We start from the raw sequence: 24,946 nt of genomic DNA on the forward strand, positions 1-24,946 counted from the left end.
ATTTCAATTTTAGTTACTATTGTATTTCTGATTCATTGATTGAGACAGGGCCAAACTAGACTTTATAAATAAACCTTATTCAGCGATTATCAATATAAGATTGATTACAATGTTATATAATTTTCATGAATACTTGTTTTTTACTTTTTGTTACATATTACTCCACAAAATATATGATGCGTAAATATTTCAATATATGATAACTGATTTGCAATTGATCGAAAGTTTATATGTGATAAATAGTTATTTATCATGGCACTAGCCATTGCCATATTTAAGAGAGAAATATAACGAGAAGTCAGAAGTATCTTTTTTATTTCATCGTCGGCAAGGGAGCTGGTCGCCTGATGGTAAGCGTTACCACCGCCCCTGATTATATGGCCTACGCCTTACGCCTCTACCAACGGATTGCTGACTTCAAGCAGGCCAAATTCCTGCCGCGGCGTGCTGGACTATCACACTAACAGCGTCGTTGAGATAAAAGCTATCTGGATAAAATTCAGCTCTTATGAATTGCATAAAAAAATCATTTAGGTTCTAAATTAAAGTTAACAGAACAGTATATATACTATTTTATACCACTCGTATAAACATTATTAAATGTTCAATTATTAGGACAAAACACCTATGTAAGTACCTCAAATCAATGGTTATTTAAACAATAAAGTTAATTTTTAAGATCAAACGTAAATTCACACACATTACGTATCTGTACTCTAGCAAAAAGGCTAGAAAGAATTTCATACAAAGTTCCATATAAACTCAACGGAGCGTTTGATTGTCTCATAGTTGGTGATTCACCATGAACGTGGGTCTACTGTTTGTTGTCTTGGTGCTCCTTGCCTTCGCGGGGACCCCTGTAACTGCAGGTAAGCATATAAAATGATTACACTATGATAAAATATCATAAGATCTGTTTATAAGGATTATATTCTAAAACTATACTGGAAATTAAGGAAATAATATGGAAATGATTTGAGGTATATTATGAATGATTAAGGTGAATTATTTATAGGAATTTTATTAAGTCATCGATGGCCTTTACTAGCGTTGAGGCTTCTATTCTAAGCAACTACTTAGCCTTGGTCAAAAAATAATATAGCCAAGTAATTAACTTGTATGGTTTAGTTGTGCTGTGATCAGTTAGTATCAGGCAGTATGATAATATCGAAGGATTCCATATAAATTATGAATGTTTCATTGATTTATTTATTTTTTTGCATAGCTATCTAGTCTACTCTAGTCTACGTCCTAAAATGTGACACAATATTTCTAGATTTCTTTTACAATCCCAATCCTCCAAAAATAGAAGAATTAGGGGACAGAGGTCTTAAATGTGTCCCAGGTCGTACTATTATTAAAATAGTTCAAAAACCAAACATTACCCAGTATGAAACGGAAGAAGAGGGTGAATACAGACGCAGTCACATGAATTACGAAGCGAAAGAAGAAACGTGTGAAATTTGTGTGTGTTCCGTAGAAGGAAAAGACGAGTATTGCTCTAAAAGACCAGCCAGAAACATTAATGAATGTATCAAAATGGCTTCTCTGAAAGAAGATATGGAGAAAAATCTACCTTTCGCACACGATAGAGCTTTGGCGTATAGAATTAGGCGAGGTTGGTGTTGTATAGGCCGGTGCAGTTGGTAGGTGGATAAGAGATTCTCTTACAAGATCTGCGTGTAACGGGACTGCAATATTAATATAAGAAAATTATTTATAGTTGGCTAGGTTAAAAATTGGTAGTTGATTTGAATTGGCTTTAAATTACTTTCAAGTTATTTTCATGTAAAATTTTGTTAACACCGCAGATTATATTTGGCATAGAGATGAGATACCCTATGAAGCGAAATCAAAATGTCTCCGAGGCACGTCCTACTACAGTAACAGTCTCAATGCGAATGACACAGACATAGACGTGGCCAGCGAGATCGAGTCCCTTCTAGACTACGATAATATCGATGTTTGCTTCTTCTGTGTCTGTTCTGTTGACGCTAAAGCCGCTAGTTGTATTAACCGAGATCCCTGGTTCTGTGAATACTACAGAATCATAAAAGAACCAGATGCGATGAGGCATAAATACACAAAAATGTTCCAGCAAGACCGTCCCGCATATTTCAGGCAACTTTCGTACAGATTACGGCGGACTATGGATGATTCTATGTTTGAGTTGATAGATAAGGGTATGATAAGGTTTCTAGGTGTTGTTTGATTTAAAACGGCAATATCTCCAATTGAATTTTAATATTTGTGGTTAAAACGAAACGTATTTATTGTAGCATTCCTTTCAAATCTCGATTATTCAGACAGGACTCAGATTTAAAAGTACGTAGAAAATTCTTCCATAACCTCCTGTTGCCAATCTTGCGTTCCAAATTCCTCTAAATTCAGACTTTTCCATTATATTCGGTGTTTAAATGTAAGATTGGTTGCAGGAGGTGACACGTTGTGCTGCAACCACCCGAATGGTCACCGGAGGAACCTGCACGCTCAAGTCAGGAACAAGATCCGGCAGTTGCGGAGGAAAGTGCCCAAAGAAAATATCTTAGCCGGCAGCCCGGCCGGAGACTACGTTGACTTTATCGTTAACAATGATTAGATTGATATCGTGAATTATTTATTTATTTATCTGATTTATGCTATTTTGACTAGTATATACTTTTACTTTAAAGCGAAGATTAACGTTAGTTATTTATGTTATTTAATGTTTAGGGAATTGGAGTAAGACTCACTTATAGCACAAAGCTAAGTGAGAAGCGACAAATTATGAACAGTGAACACATTATATATTTTTTTATATGGCAATGAAACCTTTTTTTAAATAGCATTTCTCAGTTTGAAAATTGTATCTGCACGTCATCACTGACAGTTCGTTATTTCTTTTGTGTTTTTATGATTGTCTGTTGTTTTGTTTGCGTCTAGTTTAACGAGAGTTTGACGGTTTTATATTTTTTTAATGGTTTTGAAATAAATTTTATGAAATGGATTATTTTTGTTTTAATTATGATTGGAGATATTGTCAGGGTTTGCACGTCTCGCACCGTGAATATTATGCACGTTTTTGTTATTATATAGAGAAACCTATTCAACTGCACTGGCACTTCTTATAATTAAATATCTATAACTATTAACTAATTATTAAGTAAAATTTTTAATTAACTTTTCTTTTTCATACATCTTCGTATAATTTTATAAGTTTGTAAAATGTATACTGTTACTTTGCTGAAATAAAATTGTTTGACCAAATTTAAACCATTGCATTTAGGCTAGAAAATTTAACAGTTTTAACCAGTATTCCAGCGAAAATAGCGATTTTTGAGGCTATTGATACCTATATATCATTTACTGTTTTACATGGAGTAACGGTGAAATCAATGGTAACTTAAATATAAATAATCTTTAAAAACATTTTAGTGGGTGACAAAATAGATGATTCAAAATGTGTGCCATTTGTGTCGGAGTACTCAGATTGTACAGATGGTAAGCTTTTTTTTCAAGTTTTTATTAAAATCCATAAACTTCTAAATAATAGATAAAGGAGTTCTGTTGAATGCTTCAATTATTGATATTCCCTGGACCAATAATATTCAATATACATTGAAATATGCCTCTCTACTAATAGAACACGACTTTAGAAATTAACTGAGTATCGACTAAATTAAACGCAGTCGTTTTTAGATGTATACCTGTTGGAACACAGTTCAGAGTTCCAGCAGCTATTAAATTACAAACTCAAAAACAAAACAACGATCTCAAATTTCAGAAAACATGTGCACTGGTTGCACCAAATGTCATTGCACAGAGGAAGGCAAGTGGGCATGCAAGGACATCATCTCTTGCCCTGATGATGATGATGGTGAAGAAAACAGCCTCAACGGTGATAGCGTCTATAGTGCCATCGACGTTTTGATGTCTGGTATGTAGGATTTGTTAATGGTAATGCTTTTATATTAATCATAAAAATCTAACAGCAATTAAGTTAGTTAAAGGCCGGCAACACCTTCACAGGGACTCTTGTGAGGGCTTGTGCTTGTGCTTGTGGGGTGTCGTGATAGCTCAATAATTAATGGGCGCACCACTTGTTCGTTTGTCCGCTTTATTTAATAAAAATAAAAATTTATAGTTATACAACATGACCTATTTTTATATATTTATTGTCAATATAATTATCTTATGTACAGAAGTGAAAAAAAGGGAACAAAAAAATACTAAACAACGTTTGGTCCCTCTCCCGCCGGGCCCAGAAGAAGATGTTTTACTAGGTAAAATAGTACAATTTTTGTACGATTTTTTTAATTTTAAGTCACATTTATAGTTAATTTCAATAATTTAATCGGTATCAATCAATAATTTATTTCTTTCAGGTTATTTGATTGCTGTAAAAGAAAAGCACTGATGCACCTTTTTTTTTTTAAATAAAGCACAATGCACTTTTATTTGTCATTTTATTTTATATTAAGGTAAGTAGTTTAAACAAAAGGCAAGAATTACACTTGTTCACGCATTGTTAAAGTTTCAGATAAAAATCGTTATGAAGATGATTTCGACACGTATTTGTCCCGAGAAAAAAGGTCTGTAGATTTAAATGAACCAGAACATAACAGTACCGTGAAATTCCACAATACTATTGATGAAATCAATGAAGGTATGATTTAAATAAACAGTAAATTTTTGCAACGAATATAATTCGAAGTTTAACGAATGATTACTATTCACAGATACTTTGAAGAATTCTAATAAATCAGGAACTATAGAAGTTCAAAAAATGAATCCTAACATCAAAATATCACGACGTAAAGGAGTCGATGGAATGAACAAAACCGAATTGAGCTCATTACACATTGAGTACAGTCCTCAAGACTATGAACATCAATTTGCAGATAATAAAATTGACTCCTTACCACATGATGAGAAATCAATAGCATTAGATATAGTGAAACATAGTGTCGTTGGAAATTATTCCCAAAAAGACAAAGACAAATACTTATCGAAAATTGTTGTTAACGAGTTAAGTAAAGGCAATGAAGTCATCGGTGATAAAAAGGTAATCCCAGTATCTAACATAACATTCACGCCAGAAAATGACACTTTAACAGCAATGGCTTTTATCGCTGGAAATTTATTAAACAAACTCTGGAATATGGATAAAGAGTCCAGTGATTCATTTGAAACCGATACTTTGAAACACGAGAAAATAAATGACTTGTTAGAACTATTTAAAGAACCTCTAAATTTGAGACAAGAAACGTTTCTCAAAAATGCTTTGGAGAAACTATCACACACGCTCAATAGTAATAAAAATGTTAATAATATCACAATCTGTGAAACAATTAAAGAGAAAAATTTCCATCATGATAGTAATAACTCACGAGAAACTCAGTACAGAGCCAAATGTAATACGACTGTAAAGGAATCTGAAAAAGTTAAAACGTCTAAAAATGTTACATCTGATGTTGTACAGAAATTGACGGATGTGTTAAATTTGATTCAAAAGTTCGAAAACACACAAAAGGCTCTCAACAACTTAAAAAGTCATTCATCTATTAAGATTGATCCAGAGGAAGATGTATCAATAGATAAAAATAAATTTGATATGTTTGCTAATATATTAGAAAAGATAACCAAATTATTATTGCCAACGAATAAATCTAATAGAATACATAGAAAAATGAAACAACTTAATCAATTGGCTAATGACGAGAACATAAAAAATAATTTAAAAGGAAATGTGAAAGCGAATTTAGAAAATTTAACGGTTACAGCTAAAGACAAAATTGTTTTAGACTATGTCAATCATATTCAGAATAATCCTCATTGTTTATTAAATCAGATAGCACAAGAATCTACAAACCCTTCTATTAATGTTAAAGGCGAAATAATCGACACTCTGACAGAATTTTTAAAAATAAAGTCCTTTATTGACTTATCGAAACTAATAGAACCAGATAAATTTACCACCACAACTACGTCAACTACCACCCAATCGACAACAACCGCAAAAAGGTATGAGTTTTTAAGACAATCGGCCCAACGAGAGCCGAATAAACTCGCTACTGCCAAAGAAAGGCTGAAACTTCACTTGCAATCTATAATTAATGACTTAGCTGAATTACAAAAAGAAAGGGGTACTAAAAATAATACTAATTTTAATATAACCGATATATTACCTTGTATAAGCCACATATTGAATGACAACCAGCAAGAACAATTAACTACTAAAAAGCCATCCCCTATAGAGAATATAGAAAATTTAATAGAAGCTTTAACATTAGAATTTAAGTCTATTCCATTGTCTAGAAGAAGTGCATCGAGCGATGTAACCAAGCCAACTTCAGCGAAAGTATGGAGACGCGTTATAACAAATATTAATCACTTACAAAGGCAAAATAGACGTTTTGACTTTGAAGAACAAAAGTCGTATGATGACTTAAAAAAGATGATAGATCATATAGAAAAATTAAGTAACACATACAAAAACTTTGCATTGCTATCAGTCATACCACCACACAAACAACTTATGTTGTTGAAGACCTTGGAAGCAGATGTAGCGCGTCATAAAAACGTTTTGGAAAACATACATAAATCTGGTGACGTTGTTGAAAATGCACCTACAGAAAATCGCAAGGAAATTATTGAATTCATTGACAATACAGCTACAAATATTAAATTAAGCAACAACGTTCTTGCCAATTTGAACAAAACGTTTCCTAAACGTCAGGTCAAACTACTAAACACAAGTTTTACTCTAAATGAAGTGTCAAATAAGCTAAGAAAAAGCAATTTAAAAAAGCCAAGCGGTGTAACCAATACTTCAAAATCGAAAGTAGTTAACAATGTGAATACAGATTTTAAACTATCACGAGAACAAATAATAAATCAACTTATTTACAATCGTATTCAATTATATCTGAAACTAAAAGAAGAAGAAGGTGTTAATTCAGACGATATTAATTACAATATTGGAAAAAGAGCTTTACTGTCTCTACGGCGCGGGAACAGCAGCCTTGCAAGGGAATTGTTTAACATTTTAGTGCAAAACAAAAAGATTGAGGGAATTAATCAGACTAGAAGAATGAGTAAGTAGTATTTTTCTATCACATAATCGTGATGGATTAGGTCTTTTTCAAGTCAATTCAAAAATTTTCTACTATCGTAATCAAAGACCAAAATCAAATTCTTTTAAACTTTACAGTGAAGACTGTTAAATAAGTTGCTTTATTCAATACAAAGTCATTACAGTTTTTTTCAATACATTTGATAAACACGCCTTAAAAGCACCTAAATGTGCTTTTAAGGCGTGTTTATCAAACACTTTTAAAAGGCTATATGTAAATTTTACTTAATAATAAAGTGACTGTGGGAGAAAGTATATATTTGTACGCCAGTGCTTGTCATTGAATAATATTATGTTGAAATTATAGATCCACATATAGAAGCAGGAAAGAAAGATTTAAAAGGAACCTTCCTATATGCCCTTAAGAAACCGTTATTGAAAATTCGGGCTCCAAGAGAAAGTATGCGAGCAAATACGCAAGATCTCATGTTTGCTAAATGATACGGATGTTTTTACGTATATATTTGTATTTTTGTACTTTTGTAATTAAATGTTGATTTGTAAAGTTTGTTTTAATTTAAAATATGAATATATGATATAAGTACTTATGATGGGACTGAGTGAAGTTCTTGAAGATAATTCTGAAGGTTTTAATTAAAATTTATAGTATAAAATGTGGACGATAAACATCTCTATTATTAAATAGTATTTCCTAGTTATATGTTGTATGGAAATAAATATAGCGGGGCTGTTAGATAGTTTATATATAATAGGCTAACTGCTCGCCTCAGCTACGCCCAAAATGAATCTTAACTTGTTTGTAAATATGTATGAATAATTTAATGAATGAAATCGCTTTACTCAATAGTTGATTGTTCACTAGTAATGTTATGAAATATGAATGTAGTCAGCTTGTCCCTAAATTCCTACTTGTTGGTTACGGGCTAATCCAAGAGGCAAAAATTTAATATTCAGCTAAGTTAGGAAATAAAAAATCAAGAATGTACCGAGAAGATGGAGAAATATTGTACTTTATTGTATTTAAATTCAAATAGTTCACACTTAATGATGTTTTGCTTGATTCTTCTGATTGGTTTTCACGGTTGTCGTGCTTCTCTTATGATCTGATGACAGATGCAATAATATCAAGCGAACGTTTCTTGTAATTTATGCTACTAAATAATGGAAATAAATAATAATCAGAAGCCAAGATGGGGGGAGAAAACGATTGTTTGAATTTGAATTATGTCAAGTCATGTCAGCTAAAAATTAGAGGCAATTTCAGGAAATATTGTCCTTAATACATAAATGCCAACATAATCACATACACAAATAACCTACTAATGCTAACTTGTCCGTCTCTTTGGTACCGTGACTTGTTCTGTACCGAGGGACCAAAAAAATTGCTCGGTTTCGCAGGTCATAAAAAGTTGATCACTTACTTGTATGTAAAGAAAATCGATCAGTGAAACAAATGCATAATGTGTCTGCCCGTATCTCACAAGGGGACACGGGATTTCACTATTAGTACTTATCAGAATCTCTGATATCCTTACTGTATATAATTTTTGTAGTTCTAGTTTGATCTAGCAACTTTTAAATAGTAGTTTTTAACTGACTGAAATACTTACTACGATGCTTTTTTACACGTCGTGTTACATTTCTGTTAACATTTTTATTCCTTTTCTTGGAATCTACAGCGGGCTTTACCTTTCTGTGTAGGTATCCTGGTATTATATGCTTAACACGATTCATAAAGTTTTGGAATTCATTCGCAGACCTTTTGATTCTTGGTACAATATTTAAATTGTCCTGCCATCTATACATTGTGTCTTCATACTTTGAAAGCTTTTTCTTTGTCATATCATGGAGGCGTTTCTTAGCAATTTTCTTGATCATATCTGGTGTGGCCTTATTCTTCTTTAAAATTCCACGAATACCTTGCTTAGATTTCTTCAACAACCTTTTCACTTTTTGAAGAAATCCGTGTTTACTCTTCCTACGTTTTGGACCAGGAATATTCCTTTTGGGTTCGTTTGCCATTTCGGTTATTCGTCTAATGTCGCTGTGTATTTTTATTAAATTTTCCATGACTTTCTTTTCACTTTTACTATCTTTTATCAAAGACATTCGTCGTCTTTCAGCAAATCCACGTAAAATTAAAACGTCTTTCAGAATATCTATATCAGCCGATAATTCAAGATGAAATAATTTCATTTTATAAAGCCTTTCTGCTGGAATACAATTATTTATATCAGTCATTCTTTTTTGCCAGTTGCTACCGATTTCTTCTAAATTATTAGCCAAATTGTATTCTTCATCGTTAAGTTTTGAATGTACGCCACTAAGTTCATCAGTATATAATTGATTTATTATTCGTTTTATTAATTTCATTGCCTTTTTCGACATTAAAGAGAGAACATTGACCTGTGGCGATCCTTTGTCTAATACTTCTAATATGTTACTTAATAATAAAACTGAATTAGTTATTCTTTCTTTATCGCTGTTATAACGTCGTCTAAAGTTATTGTCTGTAATATTTCGTTCGTTTCTTTTTTCGACATATTTTCCCGGCATATTTTTAAGATAATGCTTTAATGCTCTAATTAGAAATCTTAAGTCATGGGCAATATTTGATGATTTGGGCAACCTTTGTATAACGGCGATGTCCTTAATAACTTCTCCAATGTCTGTTTTTAATTTTATTTGGTACTTTTCTAAAAGACTGCGATTATCAATTCTAAGAATATTACTTAAATTTTCATCGTCTTTTTTATCTACTTCATAAACGATAAAGCGAAGATCTGCGTTTTGTATTTTGCTAGTATTCGTTATATTAGATACTTCAAAACCAACGTATGCATTGATTGAATCCAATAGATTGTCACGTATATTAGTGAGTTCACTTAACTCCTCTTGTTTTTCTTTTATTATACTTTCCAGGGGATAAAAACTGTTCTCAGTTATATTTTTGATGAATATTGTGATGTTTTTTGTATTATTACTTCCAATGTTTGATACTTCTCGCTTTGTTATATTATGAGGCATCATAAAGTGAGTTAGCAGGTCACTTTGCTTCTTCAAATAATCAGAGATTAACTCATAGGTATTTATTGGTAATTCTAGAACATAGATAAAATCTTAAATGTTTTTTTTTATATTATTGAGTAAAGAAAAAAATAATAACCTGTTTACCAGTTTTGTGAGAATCTTCAATGGGTGGAACGATACAAAAAGTGTTATGAAGTACTGATGGAATTGTGTCTGTACTTTCGGTTAGGTTCTCGAGCAATGTGAAAAAATCTTTGTAATCAGTTAAATCACTTTCCTGCGTATTACCAGTAGCTGTTTTGCTTATTTTTTCTTTTAAAGTGTCATTCCCTTGTTTATGCATGTGAAAATAATAACCAACGTCTATTAAAAATTGTTCAAAGTTAAATATCTGGGACTCATTTTCATTTGTGTGATTTGTTGTTTCTGAAAATAGACTTATGTTATATGCGATTTACCACATTTTTATAAAAAAAAAATTGTGTATACAATTTTTTTTTCGACGCGGGTTCGAATCCCGTCTCTTAATCATTTTTTTCTATCCTTTCAAAATAAAACTAAAAATTAAAATGAAAAAAAAAAAAAAATACAGATACAGTATATACACATTTACACAATTCTCCATAATATATTATAAAACCACTTTAGTTACCATCCATTTTGATGTATTTTGTTTGATTGATTATATCCTCAAAATCAAACGGACTTATCCCATACATCCATTTTGAAAGATCTTCGTAACTTTTTAAATTTCCTTCAAAGTCCGAAGACCTTTTTCTTCTTGCTCCTAATGCTTTATCTTCTAAAAAATGTATAAAAACATTTTTTAATAATTAATAGTCTGACACACTTCTGGTACAAATAATTAAGTAGCTGTATTTCATAAATAGATATTTGCAAGAATATAAAGTCAATCATTCATTCTCATATCGTTTGGACACCGGACAACTTTATATATAATATAACGTTATTAAAACATAATGCGGACAGAGTATTTCCAGTGGCACTACCGCTGCATAGCTCATGGGCGCTTATATGCAGAAAATAAATACCATCAGGCAAGATTCTAGTCAAGCACTTCCTATTGACCATTAAAAAATTTTATCCCTGGTGCGCCGGGTGCGAGACGGTCCCAATACATTTTTAAAATGTATTGCAAGTAGATTACATTGTCTTTATGTAAACCATTGTTGTAAATTATTTGCATCAATGGTATAGAATAGGATAATTTCTAATTTAATGTACTAAAATAGTTTCTAAGCATATTGTTACTAACAAATTATTTATTATTATAAATTTATATTATTATAAAACCTTTCCCTATGTTCGTTTATGGTATACGTAAGAAACCAAGGTGCGTCCTCTGATTTAAAACTCATTAAATTAAAGTTTATATCGCATTGTTTCATCAACATTCAAACCCGCAATCACTTTCTGTTCACTTTTATTTTATTGCTCAATAATTTAGTCAGAGAAGACAGACGTGACTTGTGATATACAAACTACAACCTTAAAAGTACATTATGCTTCTGCATTGACAATTTGGCGCCAAAAACAATGTCAACTTGTTAGGGAGACGGAAATTTACAATTCCTTCATTCTGCATGTACTAGCTGCGCACCGCGGTTTCACCCGCGTAGGTCTGTATTCCCGTAGCAATATCGGGATAAATAGTTGCCTATGTGTTATTCCAATTGTCCATCGATCTTCGTACCAAATTTCATTGCAATCGGTTGAGTAGTTTTTGCGTGAAAGCGTAACATACACATACACATACATCCTCACAAACTTTCGCATTTTTAATATTGGTAGGATAGGATATTTTCAATGAGAGCATATATATATATATACCTAAAATATTATATATAGCTTATACCTTAATTATTTTCATTCATAAGTATTACGTATCACAAATATTATATTACTGTCGCAATCAGCGTAACCGTTTAATGATTTTATAGAGTTTTATTATGTTTGGATTGGTTTATGGAGGATCGATTTAGATGTTGTATTTGTATTTTCCATTTATGTGCACGATAGCATTCAATGATAGATCGAACGATAAATCTATTGATTGATTGCATACTTTATTGATTAGTGGGTCAATTGAATTATTATCGATAGTGTAATTGGACCTTCCAACAGATTATCCATAGCAGTAACCAGGATAAGATGGTCCACCTCCAGTTGAGGATCAGGTCTACACTTCTGCCCTTGGCTGCAGTTCCACCTGCCCACCATGTCACAGAGGCAGACTGTGCAGCCGAGGCATATGTTTTCTGCAATTTAATAATTAGTTTTAAAGGATATATTTATTCATATTGATATTTATTGGAATAGGTCATTGTCATAGGATAACTAGGCTACACCGGTATGATAATTTATGAACACGCTTTTATTAGCTTCACCTGTATGTTTGTATGTAACTTGATTTTGACCCACTTTCAATGGGCAGATTTATTTCAAATTTTGTACATTTATCAAAGATCGGTAACAATACAATAACTTTATGAGTTAAGCTTATTATCCTGATTAGGACTGCCAGGATTAAATAATTTCCCCATGTAGACTCCGTATGCAAGTGAGACGATTAAGTTGATCCTAACATTTACGCATGCGCTTTAGTTTTACTTGATTATATTTTTTAAAACAGAGTATTATTTTTAACTCGCAATCTAATCTTATAGATGTAAACATTTTGAGCCATAATCAAGACATTCAAGCCATAGAGTCTCACAAATACTAAAATACACGATTGTAACTCTTCTAGAATTGAGTGAAAAGAGCAAGCCTGTTCAGTGCAAGGGGCGAACACACAAAGATACTGTAAGGGTTATAGATGAATATATATATATATATATATATATACATTTTTTTTTTAATATTACCAAATGTTATTTTAACTCGTAAGTTGAATCCAACGACTTACAAGCTTAAATATTTTGAGCTCCATGTTTAGAAATAAAATAAAGCCAATTAAATGACATGAGCCTTCTTCCTAAAACACAATCTTGTATCGTAGTCGGGTAAATTAGGCCAAAAACTATGTAATAAAAGTGAGATACTTACCGATAGAGCAGTCGGAGTATTGTGAGACAAACGGCACACAATCTTTGTACATCGGTTGGGTTGAAACTTAAACAATTTTAAACACAGTAAAGTTTATTAGATTTTGCTTATAAAAAATGTATGTACGTGTATTCGTAAATATACATATAGAAAATAAACTTGTTTCTAAAAAGTGTAGTGCAGTATGATTTGTTTCAAGTTACTTTTAAATACATTTTACATTTAAATATATTTTCATAAAAAGGTTCTGCCAGGACAAAATCTGGTCAATAATTTCATTGAAATTGAATTCTTCTTTTGTGAAACTTTCTTATAAATATAAATTATACACAATAAAGTATTTAAAAATACAACACAAATTATAAACTATTTTATTTTCTTAAAGAAAAACCTCACCAATATCAACGTAGTCATATAACATTCCATCTATTATTCTCATTCTGGGTTCATCATGACTGACGTCAACAGGATACAAGATATCTTTAACTTTACCATAATATTCACTCCTGGAATTGTCTGTGAAATAGTCCTTATACGGAGTATATCTGTGGACGAGTGCAGACACTGAAAGCAAAATACACAATGGAACTATATAAGACTAGATGCTCGTCCCGGCTCCGCTTGGATATCAAGATTCCTGTTTTATCCCATGAGCATTTAATCGAGATAAAAAGTATCCTAGCACCCAAGTCATAACCATAATTAATTATATCAAATTTCATCAAAATCTGTTCAGTAGTTTCACTGTGTTTGACGGACAAACATCCAAACAACAACAAAGTTTCACATTTATAATATTAATATGTTTATATATAAGTTTGATATAATATCGCCGTGTCTCTACTCAGTTTAGGGGATAAATAGATGTACTTACACTTAGAAATACTACAGTTTTATAACAGTAAAATATTTTTTAAATCGGTGTAGTTATTTTTGGGTGAAAACATTTCGAACAAAAATGTTTATAAAATGAGTCATATAGAAGATTAACAAGATTAAAACGACTTCAACGATTCTACCGTTTGAAAGCGCGTGAAGGCGGGGAAGCCGTTGCGACGCTATTTCCTTTGTAAATGCTACATAGTCGCCCTATATCTCAAATATTACTGGACCGATAGTGATCAAAATGAATTGCACTGATCCTTAAATTGGAGCATACGCATCGACCCACACAACTCAAAACATTATGATCCGATTTATTTTTTTAACTAAGGCAAACAAACATTCGCATATGAAATTTGGTATGCGTTTTTAGAAGCTACATTGACTTACATATCCAATAACTGTTCAAATTTGAAATGTTGTTTAGGTCAAATTGATAACCTTCTTTGTTTTAAAAATCGATATATCTAACACTAAAGTGTCTTACACACAAAAAGACACTAACATCTCCCACGCAGTTGGTAAAAATGAAGGATATTGAACATTTCACTTACCGGAGGTAACGCATAGCGCGAGCAGGCAAGCGGACGCGCGCATCGCTGGAACAATGGATTGCATTTCGTAATGTCAACGTGTTTACAGCTAATGGAATGGGCTGGATTCGGATAGGTGTAAAAGGAGAAATTAGAGGAGAATAGAGTTAAATATTCATAGTTTTAGAGCACAAAAAAGAGACAAACATTAATCAGTGAGAATAAATAACAGTAAGAATAATACTTGTGCAAAAATTGCTTCGATAATCACCAACTTCTGCTAACATTTACGTTGAGATAGGAACTTTTCTCTCGAAGATATGATTGCAGGTCATAAGCAAGAGTATGGCATATACTCGTAGAAGATACAGCCGTAAAAAACAACAGAAAGCTTGGATAGGCAAGATCATATAACAGATAATACGATGAATTATTATTTTAGCGATGTCACAGTAATATGCACGTACATGTTATATTATAACTATTTTCTTATATTGTTACGTACCATTCGTATTCGTTGTTAGGATGTTGATGCCGTTTTGATATTTATACATGAATTATGCAGATCACGCCAAAGCTAAAGAACTCATCATTAACTATAACATTAACATCATTAACACTTATAAATGCGAAAGTTTGTAAGGATGTGTGTGTTTGTTGCTTTTTCACACAAAGACAACTGAACCGATTGCAATGAAATTTCTTACGTAGGCAGCTGGACAACTGGAATAACATATAGGCAACCTTTTATCCCGATATTCCTACGGGATACAGACTTACGCGGTCAAAACCGCGGAGCGCAGCTAGTTTTATAATAATTTTTATTATCACCTTCGTTTCGAATAAGCATGTATGGAAAATAATTACCAAAGAAAGTCCAGCTCTGTGAAGAAACGTGTAAAATTGCGATGTTTACAAACACACCAGCCGTGTTACCGTTGCACTGGGCGATATCAGTCTTTCGCCATGTTGCTTCTACTACTCTTGTTTCAGCAGACAACGGCAGGTGAGATTATTATATTCTATTATTATCTACTTGCTGAAATTTGATATCTTTTTGGAAATTTTGGGCAACGCTGAGACATCGGATTGTTCTTCAGAGCTTCGTTATATATCATGAATCATATATAATGTTAAACGGTTATGTAGGATTCTTCTATTTATGAGCATAGTAAACTTTAGATTCTACCCATCTAAATTCATCTCCATTATTTTTTTATACAGTATATCCGTAATTGAATTTAAATATGCCTAATGGAATTGATATACCTAAATATTTTATGCATAAAGATGTAATGTTCTTCCTACGATGTTATTGAATTAATTGCATATTTAAGAGCTATTTTTATTGTTTTACTTAATTAATATGAACTGGAATATTTACATAGGCGACCATATTCTTAGTAGACTAGTATTGAAGTCCAAGTGGACATAACATTAAATGTATCACAAACGCTTTTAAATGTTTCTTAATGTTGCTTCAAATGTGAATTTCATTGATGGTATAAAAATACTAAAAATAAATGTCCCAATCAATCAAAGATTGCAATCAATCGTGACTATAAAAAAGCATTATAGAAGGTTCCATTCTTCATCAGATTTACCCCAAGCCCCCAGCATCACCAAGAACATCACTTCTTGCCCTGACGTGGGCTACTTCTTCCAGCGAGATGTGATACCAAATGCGATAGAGCTTGGCCCATGTCTCCTGTGCTTCTGCAGGGACCCACAATCAGCCGTCTGTTGGAGACGAGAGCGCAGCCGTTGTGATACGAAAAGTTATAAGCATTATGGTATACGGTATGGCATTGAGATGATTTTTTTTAATCTAGTCTAATCTATTTTTTTTGTTCGTAATGGTCTTACAGGTAATGGTTGGAAAACATCAGTTTAGTTTATAATTAACATTATTTAACATCGCTTTTTGTTATGAAAATTTCCTATTATTTAATATTGTTAGAATTAACCGCTAATACACAAAGGAGTGTTACATTTATACATCTGAGGCATCGTAGCATCGTAGCCGTACATATTTCGGTTTGGTCGAATTCCTTTTTTTATTCAATTACGTAAAAACTTGTTTTTATAATGTTCTTAAAAATAAGATTTTGTTTCTTAGCTATGTTTGCTAGAAATAGATACAGAATTGCACTAGGTATGTCCTAGTCTAAAACTGTTTTATTAACTAACTGCCTGTAACATTTCGCCTATATACATTCTCCGATTTTGGAGATTTGGAGATGACCGAGTTAGTGATTTTCCACGTATGTATGAATAGATGTATACCAAAAACATAATTAGGAAAGAAAAGTAAATAAATACACAATAAGAATTTCAGTTAGCCATACTATCATTACTTACTACTCAAATTCATTCAAAAAGTCATACAGTGTCGGATTTTACATAATATTGTTAAAACAAAAGCTTTACATTTCAGTAACACGCGTATTTGTGTCATTTCATTGCATGACGTTTGTTATACATCCAATGCTTTGACAAATTGTTGATTTAGCTAAATACTTGCTCATTCTGTATGATAGTTTTGTTATGTATCAAGTCTTAAAATGTTCCCAAAAATAAAAGAGGGTCTTAGTTCTTATTTAAAAACTGCGTTTATTGCACGCCTCATAAGCGGAGCGTTGAGGTATTTCTGTTACGTTATGCAAAAAGGCTCGTTTACAATACTTGCGTGTAGTACCTGTACCGTGTAGTCTATTTCTGGGTGGACAATGGCGCGAAAAATTCAAAAGTCTCTTTTTTTATTTTAATTTTTTTCTTGAAAGAATTAAAAACCGCTATAAGGCGTGCACTTTTGGATTGTCCAAACTTTTTTTTTTGTTTTGTTATCTAGTGGATATAGCTGTGGGTTTTCACTTGAAAATCTATCAAATTTCTCTTTCAATTCGTTGTGATTTGGTCCCATTTTAGAATCTCGAGTGGTACCTTCCTCCCCAGGAACTTCGACAGTTTTTGTAAAAAAGAAGTATAGTTTATCATATGCAACAATAAAAAAATAGATATGTCAAAATGCCAATATTAGAAATACTTAGATTTTTTTGAAAAATAAATGAATTTGAATATCGTATCTAAAATTAAAAAAAAATCACAGCAAGATGACTGCATGTATCATTGTTGAGATTTAGCAACAAATATTTTTGCTTATTCTTAGCAACAATACCAGTTTAGTCACCATACTGTCACCATGTTGTCATCCAGCAGATGAATAGCGTGACTAATTGTAAACTTTATAATTACCCTTTTTGATACAGAGCTTTTCTTTATGACCCTCAATTTATTAGGAGTCATTGAAATAGTATTATTTATAGAGTCCCAATTTTATAAAAGTATTTTCAGTTTTTATATTTAGGAGAATCGCTATGATCGAATATGAATCGATGTGACTTCACTTCGTTCGTTAATTCATTGGATTTAATTCAAAATTTTCAAACAAGTATCTTCTCCGTAGTAGAAAAAAGCTACGATACAAATCAGTTAGTCCATATTATTCATAGCGGGCAACCGAGCTGGTCGCCTGGTAAGCAACCACCACTGCCATGCAAAATTTCTTTACATATGAGGGAGGGGTGAGGAAAAAATAAAGGCATCCTGAAATTTCCATATTTTCTTTACACTGGCAAATAATTGCCTATTACTATTTTATAACAATAATGTTGTTCATGAATCATGTTTTATTACAGAGAAACGAGAGTCAAACGTAGTCCAGCGTTTACTGATATTTTCTTCCGAGACGCCGCAAGAGACAGTAAGCAATGTTAAATATATACTAGACGCTCGTCTCGGCTCCGCCCGGATATCAAGATTCCTGTTTTATCTCAAGGGAGTATTTAATCGGGATAAAAAGTATCCTATCACCCAAGTCAGCTCATACCCCATCTACATTTCAAATTTCATCAAAATCCTTCAAGCATCAAAATCCGTTAAGTAGTTTCAGCGTGATTAACGGGCAAACATCCAAACAAGCAAACTTTCACATTTATAATACTCGTAGTAGTGTGAAATATAGTGACTACTGAAGTGAAGTGTACCCCACACTGGAATTAGGTTAATTTTGTTAATTGATTGTTCTGATACATTCCATACGTCCTTGAATATTTTCACGCTGCAAATTAAGTAGTTTCGCAGTTCATTGGTGCCAAGTTCCGGGTCTTCCTTCCTGGATGTGTCTAATAATAATTATATATGAGCAATGAATTACTGTGGAATGTTATATTTTCGTGCTTTAAATCACCTCCTATGTAAAACGGTGATTATAACGTAAGACTTAGGGGTTCTTGCTTTTTTATGTCTTCGTCGGCAATTGAGCTGGTGGGTCGCCTGATGGTAAGCGCTACCACCGCCCTACATTTGGAGAGGCGTAAGGTCGTTTGCATACGCCTTTATACGCCTTCGCAGGATTGCCTATTTCAAATTGGGAAAGGATTAATAGGAAGGGAAGAAGGGATTGACGGGAGGAATAAAGGAAAGGGCTGGGAAGGTAAGGAAAAGGATATGGGCCTCCGCTTCTTCTTGTTTTGATTTCCCTTAGTCTGTAGCGATCACTGTTGGTTAACAATCTTTCATTTCAATTAATCTTGTGTAAATGTATTTTTTTCAGTTTTCGACAAGCGAATTAGCGAACAATGCAAGCCTTATGAGTCGAGTTTCAGCGAAGGATGTCCTCCAGGTGACACTTTTTATAGATGTGATGATTTTATTCATATTCTAATAATATGTGTCGCTGTAAGATTTTGAAAACCGTCAGATTATAATCTAAAAAGTCACATTTGCATGCAATTTAACATATTATTTATACTGCGAATCACTATTTCAATAAGAATAATTTATGTGCGCATTACAGTCTCGCAGGAATGTAAGTCGCAAAATAATCTTTATGGTGTATATTACAGTTTCTCGGTGATCATTTATATAAACAGCATAAACAGTGTTGGGTTTTTTATGCAGTATATTATTAAAGAGAATCATTCAAGATTTTGGTTCTTTAATACCATTATCAAACTTGTTAGTGATAAGACCGCCTTTTGTACAAAAATCCTATTGTTGCTATGTTCTTTTGATTTGTTTTTCTTGGTGTACAATAAAGAGTTAATTATTATTATTGATATTGAAAAATCGTAAAAAATTCACGAAGAGAGTGATGTAAATTCGTTTTTTAGCCTTTTAACTTTCTATTATTAAGGTGCTTAAGTTTTAGGGTCCACACTTATTGCTATTTCAATATCCACGTATAATTTTTTCCAGCGGATTGGTGTATAGGTTGCACAGTATGCGACTGCGACGCTAACGGACGATGGGATTGTCATATACTAAGTTTCTGCCCGAATAGTATGTATACCTAGCTAATCGTTTAGTTTTTCGAATTTAACCAGTATTTCCTACTATAATGTTCTTGAAAACCTAAAAAAATTATGAAATAGGCAAAAAAAAGATTTATACCCCCGAAGCCGTAGGATATCAAAAATAGGTACGTATTTCAATTTTTCCTTATGATAGGGGAAATTGGACGTCTGATGAGTCAGCCAATGTTATTGTTTAAAATGTACGTAGTATATACTTACCAGTTGATCATTTTTTTTAAATGACATATTAATAATAAAACTCCTTAAATCTATTTTTTTCAATCTATACTTACTAATATTATAAAGCTGAAGAGTTTGTTTGTTTGAACGCACTAATTTCAGAAACTGCTGCTCCGATTTTATTTAGGCTAAAGGGTATATATGTACCACGCGCGAAGCCAGGGCGGACCGCTAGTGATAAATATAAATACCTAGTGTAAAAGTGTTTTTTAACCTTGTTATATTATATTAATACAATAACAGAGTACATTCTCAGGAAACTTTGAATATCGATTACATCAGCTGCTATGCTGAGAAACTAGTGAGCAACAAGTTACCACAATAACAATATTATGAAATTCTATGTTCATGAGAATGTAGATATTGTAAAATATAATATTTCGGTAATTCATGGTAAAATTATGAATGAATTAAATAACTAGGAAATTTGCTGATGTTTTACATATGTGGTGAAATGATATATGAGCATCTTAAGGTAACGGCCTATTGCAAAGGTATTTTACTTACAGAAAACGGCAAGAAACAAGAGAACAAGCAGAAAGTACCATTCAAAAAAAGAATTGTCAAGAGGAATGATAAAGGTAATGGGAAATCGGGTTGGACAAAAAAGGCGCCGAATGTAAAAAGTACTAAACCTATGAAGAAACCTAAAAAACAATATAAACCACCGTCTAAAAAGCCTTCAGTGAAAAAGCCAAACGCAAGAAAAAATAATATGAAAAATAACAAAAACAAGAAAATACCTTACATGAACAAAACTCAAAGAAAACCGAAAAAGCCAACAAAAACTAAACCGGCAAACAGAAAGTTTATGAATAAAAAGCCTTCTCCTCATGAATTATCAAAAAAATCCTACCGAAGTGCTCTACAGAACGTAAAACACAAAAACGATACATACAAGCTAGCAGAAGCAATTGTTAAAAGAGTTATGTCTAAAGTAGACAAAATTATGTCTGACAGTAAAATGAGAAATCAAAATGCAGCTAAAGGTAAAGTAGTTCAAAAACGATCAATGCAAAAACATTATCACCATAAGAAGCCAACACAAGCAAAATCCAAGAAGGCCAAGCAAAACAAAACTATGAAAAAAGTTAATAAAAAACCATGGAATAAGAAAGTGACGTTGAAAAAGCAAACGGGAAAGCCGAGCAAGGGAAAGAGACAAAAAAGGAGCGTTACATTATCAGACAATAACCACAATGTTGTTGGTAAACATTTCTGTATAATACTTTAATATCCTGCACAATACCAGTTAGCCTTACACTAAGACAAATAATATACAGTGGATACCATTCTACACACACACTTTTATATCAACAAGGTTTTACAAATTGGATACTTATAAGAAAGATTCTATATCCATAGTATTAATATTAGACTTTTACAGAAATGCAATATATAACTCGGTTACATACCACTTAGTTTAAGTACATATTTTATTTATATTTCAGGGCCCACACCAACGCCAAACGAATTGCAAAACTTCACAGAAATAAAATTCATGAAAGATGTAATTCGTAATTCAACCACTATATCGTCCCAACCAATTAATTATTACAGATATGATATAAATACTGATGAAAAAACATTCACATTAAATAATATCACGAGTACAACATTCGATGGAAACAGTAATATGGAATATAATAATGATGCACGGGTCAATTCGAGTAATTCTGGGTGTACAAAAGGTAACACTACAATTGGTATGTACTTAATGAAACCAGTAGCTTCAAAGTATAATGATACCATTTATGATGGATGGGAAGATCACAATGAAACATTAACAAAACAAAATTTGAATCATTCAATAAATACAAACAAGAAATTCATCCATAGATACCAGAACATTGCCAAGAAAACTAATTCCCCGGGGAATTGTAAATTAAAAAGGATTTTTAAAGAATTTTTCTTCGGTCTACATTCGAATAATACCGAAGAAGTTAAAGCCAAAGTGAAGAGCGTGGACATATTGTCCGTGCTGAAAAATTTGTTGAAAAACATTTTTGACAAAAAGAAAAGCAGAAGCAAGAAATACATAAAGGAAACATCACAACAGAAAAATATTCTTAATTCACTATGCAAAAACTTCGGTGCATGTCATCCCGACTTAAAAGACAAAGCATTGAAATCGAAATTGAAACATTTGAAACAGGAGATATATGATATTCTTAAAATTGTCAGAAGTATTAAAGGCTTGTTATATTTATTGAACAACAAAGACAATGTTACTTTAAATACATGTCAAAAGAATGATATTGAGAAATTAAAGGTAATTTTAAGGGAACATTACCTAATAGATCCAACTCTTTTTAATGTAACGGAGACACAACGCATTCAAGTTAATTATATCAAACAAAACGCTCAGGAATTTGTAAAGTCACTCGAAAAGTTTGCCTTCACACTGAGTGACATTCTGAATATAATAGAAAAGCAACATAAATATAAGGATAAAAATTATATTAGACCTTCACGATGTACCAAAAATGTAACAAAACAAAACAGTGTTCAAAAAACTGATGATAAAATAAATCGATTAAAGAAATTGCTGCTGAGTTACAATTTAGTTCAGAATAGGTTTATGTCAAAAATGTACGATGCTTTATTAAGTTTACAAGGAAATGTAAACGATACAAATATCAAACATGTAGAAAAAAAAGTAATTAATTCAACTGTCGACGCTTATTCTGAAAGTGTAATTAGAAATCTGAAGAAACTTAAGAATTTAAGTCAGAGATTGAACCCTAAAAAGCGGCTGAAAAGAGAAGCAATGGGAGATGAAGACGCTATTGAGTATTTATTAATGCTTATGGAATATTTACTTAAGCAGAATAAGCCTGTAGATGTGACTCCAGGTAATATTTTATTACATAATTTACAGAATCGATTTTATTCATAGCACTAGATTTTTTTTAATTTTTAATGTTTTTAGTCCTTCCAAATTTAAAATTTGATGTTTATTAATATTCTTTTTGTTTACAGTAAAGGATGGAATTGATTTATTGTTAGATGCTATCAAAAACGCTCCTGATATTAAACTTTTAAGAAATAATGTTGCCAAATTTAAACCAGTGCGACCAATCCCTACGCGAACCACGGAGTCGTCAGAAAATGATTCGAAAACTTTAAATACGGTTGAAAATAAAATAATGAATGGTGATGACAATATTATTAAGACCGTCGAATCATTTGGTGACGATCATGAGGAAAGTATGAAGTTTATTAAAATTGACAAATACGTTACACCTGCATATGATTCAAATGTTAACATATATAATCCCAGACATTACAATATAAAAGGTGAAGAAGTAGGCGACACGTTTCCTGTATATATAAGCACTAAACAAGAATCAACGAGTAAAGGCGATAATTTTGAAGATAAATTAGTGAAAAGCAAATACGACATTTTTAATGCTGATGCCGAAGAAGAGTATGACGGTATAGAGGCTTCAACTAAAAAGTCAATCACAGAGGCAATGAAAATTGACGACTATAAGTTTCAAATAGAAATCGATAAAGAAAAGGAAAAACTACGGCATAATATTGAAACAGATATAAAAATAGACAGAGATGAAACTAAAACAACAATCGACGCTAATATTAAAGACGACAGAGAACAAATTAGCCCAAAGTTAGACTGGGTTGAAGATACAATGGATCAGGATGTTAAAATGTCATCTCCAGTAACCGAATCAACAACAAAACAAACTACAGAATCTCGTCGCACACACAAGGCTCGACTTGTTACTCGAACAAGTAAGAAACGCACGGACAAGTATGCAAACCCAGTTAGTGGCATGTCTAGTGAGGAAATAGATACGAAAAAGCAAAACAAAAAGAGCACAGATGTCGTAAGGGTGAAGCCAATGGATCTCTTTAATTCATTGGATTATAATACAGACAAAATGGAAATCGAGTCAGATTCCAAGGAAGATAAAAATGATGCTTTTTCTGACTTCGTATAAATGTAAATGTAATGATAACATATTTCATGATTTGTGCAATTTAGTTTATGTAAAACGTCTGGGCCAATAATCTATTATTATGACAAACAACAAATACGATCGGTATTACACCCTTATAGTATCTCATATATCTGCTACACGGTCGGTTCATTGTTTTGTTATGACGATTTTCTTTTTTAATTTTATTTAAACTGATTTTATTGCATTAGATTTTCTACATTGAAAACAAATACTCTACCCGAGTTCACTAAAACCTTAGTTTAATATATGTAAGTGAATTTTATCGTAGTTAATATTAGCGCTTATATGTTAAATTTTAAGTATAAATTACTATGACAGAGATTATTAATGTAATATTATATTAACGGGGTGAATGTCTGATTTGATAATTAATCATTTATCTAATATACCCGATGGATGTTCATTTAGATACGTTTGTAGCAACTTATTATACGAGTTGTGGGACACAAGCATTTAGATTCATAATTATAGTTTTATAAAAAGAAAAACGAATGATATTAAAAAAATGCAGATTTCATTCTTTGATTTTTTTAAATAAACAGATTAAAATAATTCGAAAGACCAAAACGGTTGAATGATTTTTTTCAACTACAACACTGGATGTGTTGATTAAAATTCAGAGTATATGCCCAAAACAGGAGTTTCTATTTGATAGAACATCTGTCACGATACCTTGTTCATTATAAATCGCTCCTTGATATAGTTAACAAAATATTTGAAGGTTGATAACCTTGTTCTAGAAAATGTACGCAAAATCATTTGCAATCTAAATTG

General features: G+C 32.1%; 3 protein-coding genes across 3 annotated transcripts; 2 read left to right on the forward strand and 1 right to left on the reverse strand.

Moving 5' to 3' along the window:
* Positions 1 to 802: 802 nt before the first annotated feature.
* On the forward strand, positions 803 to 4,396 carry LOC119837213. The gene is made up of 6 exons (XM_038362739.1): positions 803 to 869; positions 1,277 to 1,408; positions 1,812 to 2,183; positions 3,415 to 3,480; positions 3,764 to 3,916; positions 4,365 to 4,396. Exons 1-6 carry the CDS (start codon positions 803 to 805, stop codon positions 4,394 to 4,396), a joined length of 822 nt encoding a protein of 273 aa, XP_038218667.1.
* A 3,906-nt stretch (positions 4,397 to 8,302) lies between these two features.
* On the reverse strand, positions 8,303 to 13,226 carry LOC119837214. The gene is made up of 6 exons (XM_038362740.1): positions 13,175 to 13,226; positions 12,241 to 12,384; positions 10,758 to 10,907; positions 10,379 to 10,531; positions 8,686 to 9,234; positions 8,303 to 8,316 (listed from the first exon to the last, which is right to left on the reverse strand). Exons 1-6 carry the CDS (start codon positions 13,224 to 13,226, stop codon positions 8,303 to 8,305), a joined length of 1,062 nt encoding a protein of 353 aa, XP_038218668.1.
* A 2,329-nt stretch (positions 13,227 to 15,555) lies between these two features.
* LOC119837215 lies at positions 15,556 to 24,222 on the forward strand. Its single transcript, XM_038362742.1, has 8 exons — positions 15,556 to 15,595; positions 16,188 to 16,389; positions 18,288 to 18,352; positions 19,205 to 19,273; positions 19,849 to 19,932; positions 20,696 to 21,394; positions 21,638 to 23,041; positions 23,169 to 24,222. The coding sequence occupies exons 1-8, from the start codon at positions 15,556 to 15,558 to the stop codon at positions 24,149 to 24,151; spliced, it is 3,546 nt and encodes a 1,181-aa protein (XP_038218670.1). The 3' UTR covers positions 24,152 to 24,222.
* The last annotated feature ends 724 nt before the right edge of the window (positions 24,223 to 24,946 follow it).

Source organism: Zerene cesonia, chromosome 26 (assembly GCF_012273895.1).
Source record: "Zerene cesonia ecotype Mississippi chromosome 26, Zerene_cesonia_1.1, whole genome shotgun sequence".
Lineage (NCBI taxonomy): Eukaryota > Metazoa > Arthropoda > Insecta > Lepidoptera > Pieridae > Zerene > Zerene cesonia.